Raw genomic sequence first — 18,719 nt, forward strand, 5'->3', positions numbered from 1 at the left:
CTGCTGTTGCTCAGAACCCAGGAGGTGGTTGTGAAACTCGAAAGATTTGCTTTAACTTCACTCCACTTTTCCCAGCGTTGTCAGGAAAGCAGGCACGCCGCAGATCCAGGGAAGAGATTGCTTGGTCATGTTTCTGAGGTTATCTTTGCAACTGAAAGGACATGACGCTTCAGATTGAAGCTTTGATTCAGCAGGAATTGATTCTCCGGCAGGGGAAATATGGATGAACTCACTAAGCTAAGAGTTCCTACCAGCAGAGTTTTAATCTGCGGGTTTTAGGTTTAGTTTGGCTGTCAAGAAACCATTGCTAATCAGGCCTCACTAATTGTTGTGTCTGGCAAAATGGCGAGTCCATAATGTAAAATTAATTTGTTCTGGGGTCAAGTTAGGTCAAAGAGAATTATTGCCTCTTTAAGCTAAAATTTAGTTTTATTTTTAAGAAAAGGGTAAGAGGATTTTAAGACCTTCCATTATGTGTTACAGCTGTGACACTTCCTCCAGAGGACTGACTCTACTCCAGTCCTCTGTGGCCTTTCATAAATTAATAGCACCTGCAGAGCTGATCACTTCTTCTTACTGGTGTTCTGGTTTATTGACAATTCCTCCTGTTTTCAAGATGTGTCCAATTCAGCAACTTTTTTAAATTTACCAGGTTGAGAGGTGACAAAAAACCCGACAACCCCAAAGCCTGGCTGTTCTGCTAGTGCAGGAGTATCTATCTCCTTTGCTTTTCAGTCATCTGCAAATGGCTGTACTGTGTTTACCTTGTGACCTGAGGTGGGACCTGTGGCTTGCAGTTTGCGGCAGACCTTACTATTGCAAATGCCAGTGGAAAAGAACGTGTATTAGTAAGGCTGGGAAATTAAAGAAGGGGAAAATTTGAAGTAAAGGGGGGAGTGGGTTAAAAGCTTAGTGGGTTTGACTGAGTTTCAGGTCTTTAGTCTTGTTAAATCCAGTTGGCCGGCACAGAGGCTATTACTGGGGTACAACCACAATGCTCACACATCCTATAGAAGTATGGAAGCCCATGCGCAAGATCGTCAATACGGTTTGAATAAAATCACAGTATGTGTTGCAGAAAGCTGATGTGCTGTATTAGCTTCTAGGTTTTTTTTTCTCCCCACCCCAAAGCAAATCGCAAGTACCTGAGAAATGCCTTTCAGTGGTAAACAAAGTAATGAAACATCCCAGTGTCAGTTTGATTTGATTTTGCAGGCTAGCACTGCCCAACTCAATTTCTTTACGAATGTCTGGTTGCATGTTGGTATCAAAAGAAAAATGTAATTGGCAGGAGGGAGCAGGAAGAGAGATGGAGTTATCTGGGGATTCCCTCTCCCACCAGGCTGCTGCTAGGAGGCAGGGTCTGTCTGTGTTTGTGGGCAGGGTATTTATCGGTGTCAAACCTTCCCTCTCTCTCTTTTTGCTTCCACTTTGTGAGATTAGTTTTGTGTATGTGCAGGCAGAGGAGGAGATTGAGCTGTATCGCCAGCCTCTGCTGCCTTAGATCCTCCGCTAACTAATGGGGTTTTCTGTCTGGATGTTGTTGGACTGTCCTGTTCCAGTTGCAGGAGTTTAACGCTTTCACTTCTTGCTCTGTTTAGTTTTCAACAAAAGCAAACTCCGTATGGAATAATCATGCAGCAGGCCCCGGATTCACTATTAGTGACCTGTAAAATTGGCAGCACTGGAGATTATTGGCGGGAGATGGTTTCCCTAGGCGCTTCCTGCCTTCTCTGGGAGAGTTAAGTTCAATTAGAGCAATGATACGCACAGCGGGGATTTTCCAAAGAGTTCAGTACTTGGTGGTAGCATTGCTGTATGAAAGCAGAGATATCTTTGGCCTTTTTGTGACCTTAATGCTCCAGCTGCTACCCTCTTTCTAACCTCTGCTTTCTCCAAACTTTCACTTTCCTAATGTAACCTTCTTTCACCTCTTCTTTTACCTTCTGATGCAACCATATCCCTCAAACATTTTTAGTCTATGATTTGTGGGGTTTGTCTTCCAAAAAACAAAGTGGAGATTGCTGGCTGTGGTTTTGTTTTTTTTCTTTTTTTCTTTTTTTTTTTTCTTCCACTCAATATTTCATGTTTCTTTCTGACCTCCTATGTACTGTGGACTGCCCTTGATCTGTGTAATTGTCTTTCTCTTCCTTTTCACACTTTTATGATTTGCTTCTACTTAAGAAACCGTTCTGTGTCTAGAGGTGGTTTCTGGGCATCCAGGTCCTTTGACTTCAGGAAAACCCCACAAAGTTTGGTTTTGTCTCTTTTCTGCCACAGCCTTGTGATAGTCCCTTTTCTTAGTCCCCGTTGTGAAGAATATCATCCTCAAAATAATGATTTCTTTTTCCTTTCTTCTTTATAACTTTCTGGTTGCGTTCACTGCCCATATCTTTAGTATCTGTAGGGGCAACTTCTCCATTTATCCCTTGTTCTCTGTGTGGAAATCTTTCTGGTTTCCAAGGTCTTGAGAGAGACTGGCACATAAGCATGTTTGAGGTACTGACCTCGCAGGTGTGTGTACAAGTACTGTTAAAAGCGTACCTGGAATGGTCTTTCAAGAGAAGACCGTTATTTTCTGATACAAGGTGGACATTTATGGCACTTGTATGTAAGTTTAACCCCAGCCAGCAACTAAGCACCATGCAGCCACTTACTCACTTCCCCCCCCTCACCCTGTGGGATGAGGGAGAGAATTGGAGGAAGAAAAAAGTAAAACTCATGGGTTGAGATAAAGACAGTTTAATAGAACAGAAAGGAAGAAAATAATGACAATAATAAAAAAAATGATAATAATAAAAGAAGTGGAACATGCATTGTGCATCACTTAGTTTGTAATTGCTCACCACTTGCCGACTGATGCTCAGGTAGTTCCTGAGCAGTGATTCCCCCCACCCCGGCCAACTCCCCCCAGTTTATATACTGGACATGATATCACATGGTATGGAATACCTCTTTGGCCAGTTTGGGTCAGCTGCTCTGTGTCCCTCCCAACTTCTTGTGCCCCTCCAGCCTTCTTGCTGGCTGGGCATGAGAAGCTGAAAAATCCTTGACTTAGTCTAAACACTACTTAGCAACAACTGAAAACATCGGTGTGTTATCAACATTGTTCTCATACTAAAACCAAAACATAACACCATACCAGCTACTAGAAAGAAAATTAACTCTATCCCAGCCAAAACCAGGACAGTTGGTAAACTGTAGTGTAGGAGAAACAATCACAGTACTTTCTTATAATGTGTACTTACATTGGGGGACAAAAGTACTAGCCGTGTGTTTTCATTGTGGTGTTGCTTGGTTTTTAATTAAGTTCACAGTTAAAACCCAAAAGCTTTGGGTGGTGCTGTAGCTGTCAGTTTGCACTTGCTTCTTCTAACTTCTGTGTCTTTCCTTCTGTTTCTGTATTATTTGTGGAGTTTTGTGCTTTACCTGCTTGTTGGCTATTAGTATTTGAGAAGAATGTACTCACAGGGTCGTCAACGTAATTAATTACAGTTAATCCCCAAAAACTGGCTGCCAGAAGTTTTGTTGTCCTTGAAGCTCTCATACTGTGCCTGCTACGGTAGCTTTAGTGTGAGAGCCTTAGGAGAGGCTGGGTGTTTCCTGGCAAGTTTCCATGGAGAATCCCTTGGGCAGGTTTAAGGTAAAGAGGAAGAGGGGGAGGACAAATACAAACTTAAAATAGGATTGCTAGTCCCAGTATTGAAATATTAGCGCCTTCCTTTTTAGCAGAAGTTGTGTTAAAGTGCTGTTGTGTAAACTGTGAAATTGTGCCAGCAACCAAATGCTCTGTGTAGGGCAGAAGACCTCTCTCTGGTAGGAGCTGGCCTGTTTAACCCAAATATCACACCACAGAACCCAAAACATCTCAACAAAAACTTCCTGACAGCGATCATACATCTCTGTCAGCTTCATGCCTAGAATATCTTTGCTTTTGACAATTTGGGATTGTTTTGCCATGTTTTGTCAGGGTCTTCCCCTTGGGCCTCTCTCTCCCCACCCTTCCCCAAGAGCTGCTGGAGAAAGTGCAGGGCTGACTTATGAGTTCCTCCTTGCAAGTCATAAAAAGAGGTAGGAACAGACTTAAAAACTGATTGTGGAGGGTGGCTGCCTCCTTTCCTGTTGCTAGCATTCTGCTGGGAGTTGCTCATGAATGCACGGGGGTACCAGGGTGGAATTGATACAGGCTTTGTCTAGTTTAGTTTATCCTCCACCCAGAGAGAAAGATGCACACATGGGGCGTGTGTGTGTGCCCTCTCCCCGTTTCGAATAGGAGGTGTTGGAGGGAGAGTAACAGAAAATAAAGAAAAAGAAATAAAACATTTCAGAAGTGTCGTGGAGTATGTTACATTAATCCCCACTGCGCTGCTAAAATAGAGACGAGTCTGAGAATTTCATGGAGAAATTCCAAAAGTGTTGGAGGTTCATATATTCCTGCGGAGCAGGGTGAGGGGGCTGCCAATAACACAAAACATGTAGGCTTAGAGCCCCTTCTGGGGTGAAGGAAGAAAAAAAAAATCTAAGAGGATTGATTTCCTGTCGGGAGTGTGTGGGGTATTGCTCAGGCTTGCTGGGGTGTTTGAAGTTACACTGACTGCCTTTTAAGTTCATGTTAAACTGTTAGTATAGTTTTGAAAAGGAGAAAATTGTCACTTTAATGGCTAATGTTTAGGGAAACATTTCTTCAAGAGTGGGCAAGGTGGGCAGTAGCTTCTGTAATTTTATGTTCTCTTTTGTTCAGTTTTCATGATGGTAAATGAAGTTTGCATATAAAAATTCTTTGGAAAATTACAAGAATTACACACAACTGAAATTACAGAGGGTAAGGTAGGGTTAGTTTACGCTTATTTTATGGCTTTGATTTCTTTTTTTTTTCCTTCTCCTTCTGCACAATTTGGCATATGCAGTTGAAAATGAATTTTAAGCATAGTGGCTTACAGGGAAAATAGGAAGTTAGCAGAATACTTTAATCTTAGCTCATTCTTCCCCCATTTCATGCAGGTTCTTGTTTTTGGCTGAGTTAAGGCAGACATATAATTCCTTGGGTTTTATTCCCTGCAACCACTACACTCATTCTTTGTTTTCTTGTCTTGCAGAACGAGCCTCTGACTTCAGGTTATCATGGATACCCAGCAAGAGACAATCAAGTAAGAGCCTGATTGCAGTAAATGTGTGTGCACGTGTTTCTGTACACTTATGGATGTTTTGTCCGACAGCTTCCTGGCTGTCTTGTTATGGAGTGGAAATTGTTTTGTTCTGTTGTGGAATGCTTGTGGAGATACATGTGGTAAATTGAATGTTTTTTATGGCCTCCAGCTGTATGTGGCAATGTGCCTGGGAAGGGGTTAAACATGATCCACATTACCAACAGCTCAGGAAATTCTTTATTCTTAAAAACATCGTAACTTAAAATCCCTGTCCTAAGCTCCGACTATATCTCCTCAGTGTTAATGAATGTAGATGTTCGGTGCCAGTGCATGCTTGGCCCTGTTTTATACTTATTGCTGTAATTCTAGCATCTGGGGAGCAGAACAACACTGAGTTTTTCTGAGAGTCTGCTTTGCTCTTGGAGTAGGGAATGATGTGTCCTATTGGGTTGTTTCTAGTATTTGTGAAGTTGTCTTGCCTTCCTTTCGAGTCCTGCCAGGCCCCTGCCCCTTCCTCTTATTCAGGATATTCTCCTCCTACAGCAGTAAAAATTATACTGTTCAGTGCATTGCATCTGTAAGCATTCTCTTGCCTCCTAGCAGAAGACAGAGAAATCCCAGTTGATGAATTTGCACGATGGAAGGAGGAGATGCTTTGGAACAAATGAAATTTAATGGGTTGTAAGATACAACCGTCACACATTAAATCTCCCTTAGAATGAAGTTTTTTTCAGTGTTCTGCAGTGCTACTGCAGAGCAGAGTATGATCCAGTGTAGCAGGAAATTAATATGCACCGAAAATCAATAATGCAGCACATTTCAGTAATGAGCAAATAACAAAACCAGAATCAAATTCTTTAATACTCTCAGGTACCGCTATATAAAGAAAGTGATTTTCATCGTATCTTGATGAGGACTGGGTATATGTAGCAACAGCTTAAGGGGAGATGTTTTTATGAAGGAAGCGCAGCATAGTGCAGCCTCAGCAATTGAAGAGCTCGAATCTTTGGTGCTTGTAACGTGTGTATGAATTTCCATATAGGAGGAAATTATTCAGAATGTCTACTGGGATATATTAAACTGTTAACTAGCACAAATAAATATTACACGCTGGGATGCTGTGAGAATTGTGTTCCTACTCTATCCAGGCTGAGTAAGGTATGCTAGCTTGAGAGGCAGAGTCAGTCCCAGATCCTTAAAGCGGTTCATAACTGGTTTCAGCTTTTCCATTCTGGTGGCACCCTCTGCCCCCTGTTTTGCGCTTCACTGTACTTACCCATTTAGGGGTGCTTCCGGGTGTCTTCGGGTATTTCATTTTGGAGGCTACCAGTATGTCCTGCTCCACAAGTTTCCTGTTTCTCATCCCTTAACAACTCTTCTGATTTGAAAGTCCAGAACTGCTGTTGCTGGCAGGTCACCAGATCAGCGGAGATGGGCACGGGAAGCTGTACAGCAGCCGGGGCGTGAAATGAGAATTACAGCCTGCGCAGCCCCGGAGGGCTCTGTATGGGTGAGCACAGAAAGTAATGTATATTAGCAAGTGTGCATATGTGTTTCAGATGGCAGATAGCTTTGTGGAAATTTTTTAGTGGACAAACAGCTTCAGTTAACTCTGGTGTTTTCATTTTAGTAAGTACTTGTAAAAATCTTTTTTGGCTGTTGGGTTTTTTTTCTGGTCTTGGTAACATCTTGATCTGTGGTGTTTGTCCTGTCTTATTTTTGGTCCTGAAGCAGCTTAAATTCAGGTCTGGTTTTCACTAATGAGGTTTCAAAGCTTTTAGCTAATCTGATTGGGAGCCCCTAGCATGACAGCAGCAGAGAAAGAAGTCTACTGTTGCCACAGACTGGGGCTGGTGTGGGAGAGACAGCAATGGCTGATCCATCACCTGCCTTTCTGTGCTGGGGAAGGAGGAAGGAAGTGGTGTGGGAGCATGTGTAGTGATCCTGACCCTGCAACAAAGTAATTTAGAGATGCAGGAGCAATTGTTTCAGATTTCCTCAGATTAGGAGCTGGATTTGAGCTGGTGAGCATAAGTCTCTGTATCTTTCTCTTTCCCATTGCAGTTCTTGATTGCAAATACTTGTACTGTGCTTTTTACCACAATGTTTTCCTTAGCAGAAGTAGCAAAGCAGAGCTTTATTTTTAGGGCTTTTCATCGTGTGACCACAGTAGTCCTGCTAGAAATTCTGTGGATACAACTTGCTCTTTCTTTCAACTTGCATAGCATCCTACTCCTTCACTTGTTTGTATGTCCTTTTCGATCCTTCAGGCTCTAAATGCCGTTAATTGCTGGCTGCAAACCTTTCACTATGCTGTTTTTACACCCTCTAGTGGTTAAATCATACCCAGATGTTCCAGATTATTGTAGTTTTTCTTCCTTCCAGTGGAAGTGTGTGATTGGTCTGAGTCCTCGCTTTGGCCATTTGGGAATGCTTAGGTCTACAGTACGAAGTTTATTTTGTATCCTTTCCCAAATATTTAAGCATTCTGTCATCGTCACGCATGGGCAGCAGCGTTGAGGCAAGTGAAATGGGTTCATATCAAGGCTGTGTTCCTCTTAATTCTGGTGTTGCGTGATTACTTTGTGATGACCCAGAGCTTTGGGTTGTTGCGCAGCCCCCTCGTTCCTCACCTGCCCTGCCAGAGCGCTGGCTTACTGGACTTTTTGTGGTGATAGGGCCTGAGGAGCACGTGTGCTAAATCACTACGGTGTATGTTTGCCTTAAAAGAGAAGACTTTCTGTTGCTGAAGTGTTGCACTTCTGGGTCTACATTACAGCCATGTAAATTGCTGGAGAGTTCTCTGGGACTGTTTTCAAGAATTCAAGGTTTGCTCTGTGGATATTCAATGCACATACAGGAATGGCAGGATGCCCCTCCTTTTCCCCAGAGCTAGGTTGATGGCAGCAACGAAGCCCTCAGTAAAGGGAAAATAAGGGAAGTGTTAGTGTAACAGTGTTAACCAAAGACTTGGTTCTAGTCTTTTAGTGAGGAGAGCTTATTCTCTGGGGACTATTCAGTTCTTTATCCCTCTGTTGGGCCTGCCAACAAAATGGTGTTTCTTTTTTTGTAACACAAGTGCCTGCCTAAAATGCAGTGAACCAAGACTTCCTTGCTTCATTTCCCAAGCTGTGACAAACAGCTCTGAGGTACTATGAGTTGGTCTCAACATGGAAAATGACTGGTACAGCTATACTGATACGACTCTTGCATATAGACAAAGTCATCAAGAATAGATACTCTGCTTCCAGAAAGCTATTCCATGCTAACTGTGCCAGCTCATTTTATATATAGCCAAGGCCTGTCATATTGCTCTAGTGCTTTTCATGTCCAGATGTATTAGACATGATGCCTGAAATTGTTTGACTGCTGAATACTGGCACTTCTGTTGGTTGCTGCACAGAGTGATTTTGTTCCCCAACAGGAAGCAAAATGAGCAAGAACACCTTGTTTAGCTGCCACTGAAGGGAAGAGAGGAGGAGAGAGAGTTTATGGAAGCAGGAGGTAATTGCACGTACCAGAACTGGGTCAGGATGTTAGAGCTATTATACCTCTTCTGTTATGGAAAGCGATCCTCAGCTATCACAACGGGTTAGGATGTTGGTTTGAAGCCTCTTTTAAAAGCTTGTAGTTCCGTGAGTACAATTCTTAAATCAAACTGGGCCATTGGCTCATTACTAATGTGGTGGAAACATCATTACCTATCACAAGCGACACTTCCTTCAACAGCTTAATTTCGGTGGCTGGTTTTCCATCTGAGCACTCACCAGGCCTGACCTGTTGTTCTCGTTATATGTAGATGAGACTGCAGCCCAAGGTAGCGTGGGTGCCCATGGCAACTGCTAGGAACAGCTTTATCACTGTCCCCTCGGTTTGAGTTCAAGCTTAAGGTGAAATGCTGTTAAATCCTCTCCAATTGTCAGCCTTTTCCCCTGGGTCTTTACTCACTTGCTGCTTTGGAGTTATCTGTTGGGGCATCGTAGGCAGCAAGCGGCTGTGTGCTTTCCCCTCCCCTGGACCACAAGCTGGTCTGGTTGAACTGAACAGCGGTGGTGGCAGTCTGTGAGAACAGGAAGCCTCCCCTGTTGCTTTTTTTTCCCCCGTTTGTTTTCTTTGCCCAGTCCCTCCTGATGTGGGGAGTTCAGCAAGGAAGTCCTTCATCCTAAGATGTGAAGGGTGTGCGTGAGCTCCCGTGGGGAGGCAGGACAGCAGGTCACCGGGCTTCCTGTTGGAGCTGGCCACACAGAGGTACTGCTGTTCCCGTTGGTGGTCTCTGCAGCGAGCAGCGGGGATCTCGGCAGAGAGTTCAGAGGGGGAAGCCTCTGTCCTCTTGTCTGTGTGGTCTGAGGCTCCTTCACCGATCTTCCTCTTCTCGGTCATGTGGACGAAGCATGAATTTGGTGATATTGCCAGAACTTGATTAGCAGCCGAGTGGTTCAGTATGGATTAGGATACCCACAAAAATCTCTTGGTTTAGTATTAACAGACTGAGATGCTCTTGTCGTAAAACAAATAAAAAGTGACCTTCTGGAGGAGAACGGTTTGGCCACTTGTTTGTTTTTATTTGAACCATGATAGCACCAGCCACAGTCTCTCCAGTGCCCTACTTCGTCGGTCTTGGAACAAAGACTCCCTGTCTCAAGAGTTTAAGTCTGTAAGTAGTGTTCCTGAAAAGGGTTTTGGTTTTTAATTTGTTTTCCTCCTTGTAACTGACCATGCAAATAAACCCTCTAGTGTGTGTGCTAACTGTCTTGGTAACTGGTGAGATTGTGGCAGTGGAAGTGTTAAGTTATTCAGGAGCTAGAAAGGAGGGTTGTTCGTGGGCTTTTGGTTTGTTTGTTGCTTACATTTTTGGTTTGAATAGTGTATTTAATACAAATGCATAAACTGAGGGACAGAGGGAGGTTCTAGAAAGGCCTTAAATAAAGTTTTAACACCTTACTCCTTGAGTGAGTAGCCAGGACAAAGTTCAGGAAGTGTCTGAGGTCCTCCATATAAAATGAAGAAGGCCAGGCTTGGTGTTCCTGGTGCTTCTGAGGAGTGCCTCTTTGCTTGAAAGCAAACAACCCAGAATCTGGGATGGGACCAAGCTAATGAGGGGAAACTGTTCTAAACATCTTCCTTATGTTTAAAATGAGGTGAATTAGGGTTAAGACTGCCAAATCTACTGCTTCCTGGCTTCCACTGCCTCTCTTCAGGCAAGCAGTGAAATGTTTCCACTCTGTACTAGACAGGTCTGAAGGGATATTCTGTTACTGACCTAACTGCAATGTCCCATAGAAAATAACGAACTTCACTTTAGAGAAAGGCAGTTTGGGCAAAACTGTCCAACATGTTCTGGAGATGGGAAGTATCTGAGGCACCTGCACTCAGAGGGGTTCAAGGGTGTATAGTGGGATAACTGCTGGGGGGTTACTGTTTAGCACCTAAGCTGTGAAGCATGTGGGACAGTTAAGATGTGTTATGGAAAGGCATTTAACACTGCAGGAGGGGAGGAGTTTGAGAAATCCTTTACCGGATTGCATCCAACACTGCTTATAACTCAGCACATTCAGAAGATAAAAAAGTGTTGATAGAGTGGAGAGAGTTAAGTTAAAAGCAATGTAAATCATGATATCTGAGAAGGAAAATAGAGAGCAGAGTGTTAAGCTAAAAATTGAAGGAGGAGGTGGTTACAGAATAAAGTTCAAAGAATCAGGGATGCGTTGGAAGAGGAAAGATAAGATCCACTGAAACTAATCTAGTAATACTTCCCCCCTGAATCCAGAACTGTCTTGGTAAGACACCTGGTTGATCACTTGAAGTGCAAAGTGGTTCCTTGTTTTCTCAAGCCCAGACTACATCCCTAAGAAACTGCAGGGAAGATTCAGAAATTGGGATTAGAAAAAATTGTAATGCATACACCACTAAATAACTGAGCTTGTTATAAACCTGCTTTCTGAAATTTCACTCTGAACCAAGTCACTGTGCTTATATTGGCCACATTCCCCCAAATCTCTCCTTTCCTTTCTGTTTAGCTAATTTCCTACCATCAAACCCCTTAAATAGTACAGGAAGCATGGTGTCTTGCAGTTGACACAAGTCTTGCAAACACATCACGCTGGCCGTATATTTGTTTCCCTTTTCCCTCATGTCTGCTGCATTTCTAGCCTCTCTGAATACAAGGCAGGGAATCCTTTCCTTACAGAACCTTGAATACCTTTCATAAACACCTCCAGCGAGCTCCATACCAATGCATGCCTTGCTGTTACTCAATAAGAAGAGAGGAAAAAAATAACTGCCTGGAGAAAAGTTGCATGAGAAGAAGTTAAGGAGTGCATCTAATTCCTATACGTGGGAAGACTTCCTGACAATAAGCTCCTTCAGTCCTATAAACAGCTTCTCAAGGGAAGTAACGATTACCTTGCTGATGAATAGTTCGGCCAAAGCTCTGGGGTTGTAAGGCGTTGGCAGGAAAGGGGCTGGGTGATGTAATACAAATTCCTTTCATGTTTGAGTCCTCTGATGCGAGCAGTTTCTCATCTCTGGTTGGGGTTAAAGAGAGGAGATGCGAGTCATCCTTCGGAGAGGACCAGGAGACCACTTTTTCTCCTGCGATGTACTTTTTGACCGTTGAAGTGTTACCCAATGTCTGCAAGAGCTCTGGAGACTCCCAAGCCCCTCAGTTATTTTGGCAAGAGGGACAGCATCTTGTTTAGATTTCTCCTTCTGACTGATCATACGAGTGCTAGAGAGTGTGGCACGTGTTTTAGAAGTAGACTGTAAAATGATAGGTTGGAGGACCAAAACCAAACAATGTAGAGAAAACAGCCTGTTGATGGATATTATATCCTACTGAGGACATGAAAGCGGCGATTCTGGGTCAGACAGAAGGTCTCTGCCTTCCAGTGTTCTGGCTTTGACAGTGTCTAATAGCAAGTACTTAAAGGAGAGGGAGCAGCGCCAAGACTGGGTGATACTTCCCCTCCTCTGTACTTTTGAAGCAATCCCGTGGCTTTGGGATTTCCTGACCATAGATTAAAAAAAAAAAAAATCCCCGTGATAGGTTGTTTTTTTTTTTTGTCTTTATTGAATTTGTCTAAATGGTTTTTGAGGCCGTCTAAATCTTTGGCATCCGCAACATCCTGTGGCCATGAGTCCCTGCTTCAGGTATGTTTTATGGGGAAAAAGTTCTTCTGTGCACAGCTAACTTGAAACCGAAGTGGTTTTAAAGCTCTCGGGTGAGGGGGGCTTGGGGTCCTCGGCTTAGAGAGCTGCAGTCATGGGGTGCGTGAGGATTTTCTTCTCAACTGGAAGGAAAAAAAATAAAAAACCAACCCAGAACCAAACCGAGCATAAGTAGTTTGTGTGCATTTAGTATCTTTTTTTTTTTTTTTTTTTTCCTGAAGGATCATAGTACCTTTGCAAAGGTTATTTCCAGATACCCGTAACTTCACGGGCGCCGGCCCTTTGGAACGCCCTGCTGCAGCCTGGCGGCGGGCTGACCCTGCTGCGCAGCCGGGAGAGCTCGGGGAGGAGGAGGAGGAGGAGGGTGGTTGGTGCAGGGGGTCAGCCCCGCGGGGGCCGGGGCCGCTCTGACGGCGGGCTGCCAGGAGAGGGCAGCCGGCGCCCGGCCAGCGCTCGCCGCCCCGCCCCGCCGGAGCTGGGGCCCGGCCGCCTCTCCCTGCCTCCCTCCCCGCAGCCTGCCGCTTGGGTTGTCCTCTGGCATTGAAGGCCGTGGCCGGCAGGAGAGGGAGAGAGGAGGGGAAGAGGGTTCGGCTTCTTGCCCCCCGCAAGCCTTTGGGGGTGACTGCTCTTCGGTTTCCGTGCTCGGCGAGGGAAGTTTTGTTTCGAGGCTGTGTCAGTGCCTGCAGCCAGCGCGGGCAGCGCCCAGGGAGGGCCGAGGCAGGCCTTGCTGCCCCTCCGCGGGGCCCGCTTAAGGCATTTGATTCTTCGAAGAGGCGAGGAGGAAAGGGGTTTGCTCTGCAAAGCCTTTGCTCTGTTGCCAAAGGTCTCGGGGGTGAGCAGAGGGGAAGCACAGGAGGGATGTTTGAGGAGGAGTGCCGGTGACGGAGAGTTGCTTTTAGAGGGGAGCCTGAGCCGGCAGTCCCTACCTAGCGCTTTCCCGGCCTCAGCAGGCTCCTGGCCGGAGCTGGCTTTATCAAAAGGCACATGTGCTGCACAGCACTGCTTCTGCTCGGAGGGCAGCGCAAGATGGACGCGAGCTTACGGTGGGGGCTCGGGGGATGTCCTCCTTCAGGCCGGTACAGGCTGTGCTTGAGTCGGTTGTCTCCAGCGCGTATCCTTCATATCATGAAATCTCACAGCTTTCAAGTGAATGAAGGGAGTGTGTGTGTGTGTGAATGGATAGTATTCTTCCATCCCCCCCCCCCCCCTTTTTTTTTTGTTAAAGGAGGCTAGAGATCCCAAGAAATACAACTGGTCAGTGTAGTAACAGAACCTGGAAAGATGCTCAAAAAGATCAGATGTTTATCGTCAGATCTTTTACTAAAGGAAATTAAGGCAACAACAGACAGACATTGCTAATTTTTAAGGACCAATCATGTCAGATCGATTTAATTTTCTTCTCTGACGTGGCAGCAGGCCTGGCAGATGGAGAAAGCTACTGGCTTTGGACCTGGTCCTGCATGACCTTTACATAAACTAGGCAAATGAAAGGTGAAATTAAGAAGGGGCTGAGCACCTCATTAGAAAACATTATTTAGAGTAATTATGTCATGCTTTTCTCTGGGTGTGTGATTTGGAGTCTTGACATGGTCTGCCCTGGCTGCTCTGCTCTTCTGTACTATTCATCAAACATCAGAGTAATGAATTAGTGACTGAATATATGTATGTGGGGGGCTGGCAGCCTTTGGAAGGTAGGATTAGATGTCAGAAAGATCACAGTAAATTGCAGAAATGGCCTGAAATCCAACAATGTGAAATTAACCAAAACCAAGCTGTATTAACAAAAGGAACTGTATACACAGTATAAAATGGAGAATAGCTGTAAAAACCAGTAATATCAAAGGGAAAGATCTGGGGGAATAGGAGAAAACAAACTGAGTATGTGGTGCTGTTTTTGTGATCCTGAAAACCTGGAATGCATTTCCAGGTGTGTCGAGTAACTGCAGAAGGTAGTTATTCTTCAGAGCTCAGCACAGCGAGCAGAGCACTGTACCTGGTTTTAGGGAACTTCAGGAAAGACACAGGCAGAATCTGGAAAAAGTCCAGGCAAGAACAAGAAAAAGAAGCTTAGAGAGCCTGGCATAGGAGGAAAATATTGAGCTTGTTTGTTCTTCAAAAAAAGAAAGAGTAGAGAAGTATGGAGGACGGGGATTGATTATTTACAATGTCCATTGAAGGCAGCTTAATTTGCATCAAGGGAGGCTTAAATTGGATATTATGGGGTCAAACAACATTTTCTGATTCAATGTAGTGAAGCACTAGAACAGTAATTTAGGGGACTGGAGTTCCTGTTCCTAGGAGTCTGTAAAAACAAGTCAGGCAATTCCTGATGGATGTTTGTCTAAACATGCTCTGTGTTGCCTCTGAGCACGGAGGACCTCTTGTCTCCCGTGCCCTGTACTTGCGTTCTTCTGTGACATTCAAAAACCAGTTGTTACCATTTACGTAATTCCACAGTGTATGACTGCTGTTGTCTCGGGCTTTTCTCTCCCTTTTTTTTTTGTGTGTCTAAATTGATAGGAGGCTCCTCTGCTCCTGTATGATCTTAAAAGTGCCAGAGATCCTTTTTTTGTGACAGCTGCCTCATAGCTCTATTTCTTCCTGAGCTTGCTTATTACTCAAAGGGTGCAGGGTGTTCAGCATCTCTGAGTCAGTCCTTCCCTCTGTCTCACAGTAATAACATGTATCATGTATGAACCTTGGAGCTGTTTGATATCTTGATTTCCCTTTAAGCTCTCTGGCCAGATCTCCATTTCAGGCGTGCTTAGAGGAGATTTTTTTTTTTTTTTTTTTTTTTTTAATAATTGAACAAACACCTCCTTGCTACCCTACCTGCAACTGCCCTTGCACAAAGACAGGACTGAGAGAATTGAGCAGGAGCATTTGCTCAGTCTGGGCAGGGAGTGTGCTTCTGCCTGCCTGCGGTTGGGATGTGCTGTGGGAGGGCAGCCTGTGTGCGTTACGCTGAGTACGTACGGTAACTGCTTCACCGCCCCGCTCGTGCCGGCCGCTTCAGCAGGACCCTGAGTAAATGAATGGGATTGCTTTCTGTTCTGCTGACTTCTCCTGCATGGTGAGTGAGCAGCTCTGCATTGGCTGGGGAAGGATGCTGCATGCAAGCAGACTGCCTCAGCAAGCTACGCAGATGCTCCTGAGAATAGCTGGTGGATAGAAGATGGTTTCATTCTTCTCAATATTAAGGGAGAGGTATTTCCAGCAGTAGCATAATGTTGCTTGGAGCAGGCATTTGCCAGATGGTTTTGCCTCCCCCGAGGCTTTGGGATGTGAAAGGGAAAGGGCCAGGAACACACTTTTGATTCATTCCATTAGTAGATTAATCGGCACTGTCCTGGCTTAATAAGTCTCTTAGATTTCCCAGTGGAAATGGCACATGTAATTCTGCCCAGGTCACGCTCTACACACCTGTGTTGAAGCTTTCACAGCAAGAAGCTATGCTGCTGCAGGCAACATCTGCAAAACAAGACTTGGGAGGGGGGCAGGGTTTTTTGGGAGGGGGAGAGGTGAGAAAATCTTTTTAATAAGTACTGTTAAATAATGCTAGTAGGAACAAGATGGCTTGTGAGAACATGCTTGAATTCTTCTGCCATTTTGGTGGGGGTTGTATTTAAAAATCTTGCAGTGGTAATTTGATGTTATGAAGCTTTTTTTTTTTTTTTTTTCCCCTCCATTCTGTATTAATTGCTGGCTAGATTGTGATTTCCAGGAAGTCTGTGATTAGAGGACAAGGGTGCTCTTCCTGATAAAGGTCAGAGGCTGCTGTCTCGAGAGGCTGGCGATAAAATGAAGAGAACTGTCTCACTGATTTTAGCTGAAAACCTGAGCAGATGCTGTGCTGCTATTTACTTGGGGGGGCTGTCCCCCATGACCTTCTCTTCCCGCCTCTCTTTCTGCAGGCCAGCCAATTGTTGGGGAGTGGATTTAGTTGCTGCTGCCACCCACACAGGAGAAGGTTTGTAGCTCTTGGCAGTTTTAGCAGGAATCTGCGTTTTTAACTCTTCTGGTGCTTGTGGATTGCGATGAGCTGCGCTTTGATGTCATGGCAGCCCTGAGCTGTGCTTGCTGCCAGGCCTAATGAAGGTTTACCGGTAGGATTGTATCTGATGAGACCCGTTGAAATGCCTTCATGCTTGGATTTTATTGAGGAGAGACTTCAGGTACTGCCAGCAAACACATCCTTGCCTTTTCTGGTCCATTGTTCCCGATACACCTGGAGAGCATGGGCTACCCTTTCTTACAAGTCAAGAGGACAGCAGTGGCTAATGTTGGCAACAGCTTGATCATCATCTCTGTTTCTGGGGCACCTGTCACCCTGGCTCCTTGCCATGGTCTCCCTAAGCTAAAACAGTGCTCCTCGATTCCAAGTGCTCGGAGGACATCTTGTTTTCCAACCATTTGTGGCAGCTAGCTCCAATCCTTTGCAGGGTCTGGAGAAAGACTGACAGGGGCCAAAGGAGTAAATGTCATGAGACTCTGGAGCTTTCTGCTGAAAGCTGAGATAGAGATATTTTACGTCCTGCGGTATATGTAGCCGGATTTAGGCTCTCTGGTATTTCCAGTAGAATGGCATTTCAGAACTGGGAGGCTGAACTCTGACAGCAGTGTTGTCCCCAGTTGCTGCCAACTTCACCCCAGACAGAGAACTGCTGTATTTCTTGAGCAGCTGCTGCCGTGGAGCAGAGCACGGGAAGAGTTGATAGTCTCTGAAATAATTTGAAATATACTGGCAGAATAGACAGATAGAGCCAGCTCTCTGAATTTCACTCAAGAATTAATCTAATCACTGTGTAATATGTTCTTACTGGTCTATCCTACCTAAAGGGCAAACTTAACTACATTAGGCACAATTTGGAGCATTTGATTTCCTTCAGACTTAGAATTAGGATACAGCTGACTATCCATGTACATATTTCGAGGTTTCTGGGCGTCTCTAATCCAGTTTGTAGTGACATTAGCATTAGATAACCATAGCAAGGCCTTTATCTGAAAGGAAACATGCATTCTTCAGGTCACACAAGGATGAAAAAAGATTGTTCTGGTCACTGTTGCTTTCTGGGAATTTGGGAACAGGGAAGAATTTAATATATTGTTGTTGCTGGTTGCTTTGTTGTCAAAGTGAGTAGTTTCTCTAGCGGGTACAGTAGTTGTCACATGGTATGGCTACACTTCAAAGCTAAAATTTGGATTAAGATGAGATGACAATGTGTTGCATGGGACGTAGGGCACAATAATTGCACATGTTGACTGGCCATAGTTACTTCATACCATTCATCTCATCTAAACCGAGTGTGAGGGAGCTGCTACTCATTCAATTTGTGTCTTAGAAAGGGATGGGAAGAGTAAGCATGTTGCAATCAGTCTCTAATGGAAGAGTAATTTTGCCAGGATTTGATCAGAAAAGGCATCAGAATGGAATTTACAGTACTGTGGGTTTGGGGTTTTTTGTGTCATGGCAGGGTGTAGGGGAAAGAAGGGAAGGTGGAACAGCCTTAATATGAGCTCAGATGAAGGTGTTTGAGGGTCACAGTATGTACCCCACAGACTGCAGTGATGCTGAAGACCAGATCTATAGCTGGTCTGCTCCTATGAGAGCCAAAATCCTCCTGATTCAAGTACATCAGTTGACACAAGTGCCAAGAAATACATCTGAATTTGTTGGAACATCCCACGTTACAAACTCTGGGTGTTGCCAGTACTCACTGCATGTGAGATCTGCAGAACGGTAAAATGCCTTGTTAAAAGGTATAGGTAGATATCTATCCACATGCTTTCTCAGAAGTCCCATATTAAATATATACACTAAAAAGACTTTGAAGAATGGATTATCTTTTGCTTATAAAGCAGGAGACAAGTAGTGCTGCTAGTCTCTACGTACACATGCTTTTCTAAATTGTCTTATGCTCATGATTCCCTGAGGAACCAGTCAGATGGAGGGAGCTGTTTGCTGCAGCCATGAGAATAATCCAGCTAGATGGTGGTGGCACAGGTATGGTTAAGGACTGCTTTGCCCAGAACAAGATCAGAAGCAGAACTGCTATTTTGACAACTGACCTTTGCTGATCATTGTGAATTGAAGTTGGGGATATTGTGTTCTATAACTAAATTTTTCCAGTAGCATTTCTGTCCTCTAGAAATCTTCCTCTGTATTTTATATCTGTTTATGCCTCTTGTCTTATGCTTTATTAACGTCTTTTACATTTGAACAGTCTGCTGTTCCTTTATGTGGTTTGACAACTGCCAATGCCCCTGTTGAAATATTTTGCTTTTAGTTCTGTTAATGGCGATTTCGCCTGGATTTTCTTACTACCGTTATGTAATGGAAGTATCTGCAGTCCCCTGACATGTGTGTTTGGTCTCTTTCCACCCACCCTTACTTATCACAGGTTG

At 44.4% G+C, this 18,719-nt stretch overlaps 1 protein-coding gene across 16 annotated transcripts in view; it reads left to right on the top strand.

The window, feature by feature from the left end:
• Positions 1-18,719, top strand: part of RBFOX2 (RNA binding fox-1 homolog 2) — a 177,346-nt gene that overhangs the window by 32,531 nt on the left and 126,096 nt on the right. For all 16 annotated transcript variants that reach the window (XR_011328820.1, XR_011328823.1, XR_011328821.1 and 13 more), the window contains exon 2: positions 5,097-5,147. Coding sequence is in view for 8 of the 16 variants with exons in the window: in XM_069807337.1 (XP_069663438.1) it covers positions 5,097-5,147 (51 nt within the window). In the remaining 8 variants the exon portion in view is untranslated. The remainder of the gene's footprint in view (positions 1-5,096; positions 5,148-18,719) is intronic.

The sequence above is a fragment of the Haliaeetus albicilla genome, chromosome 19 (assembly GCF_947461875.1).
Source record: "Haliaeetus albicilla chromosome 19, bHalAlb1.1, whole genome shotgun sequence".
Classification (NCBI taxonomy): domain Eukaryota; kingdom Metazoa; phylum Chordata; class Aves; order Accipitriformes; family Accipitridae; genus Haliaeetus; species Haliaeetus albicilla.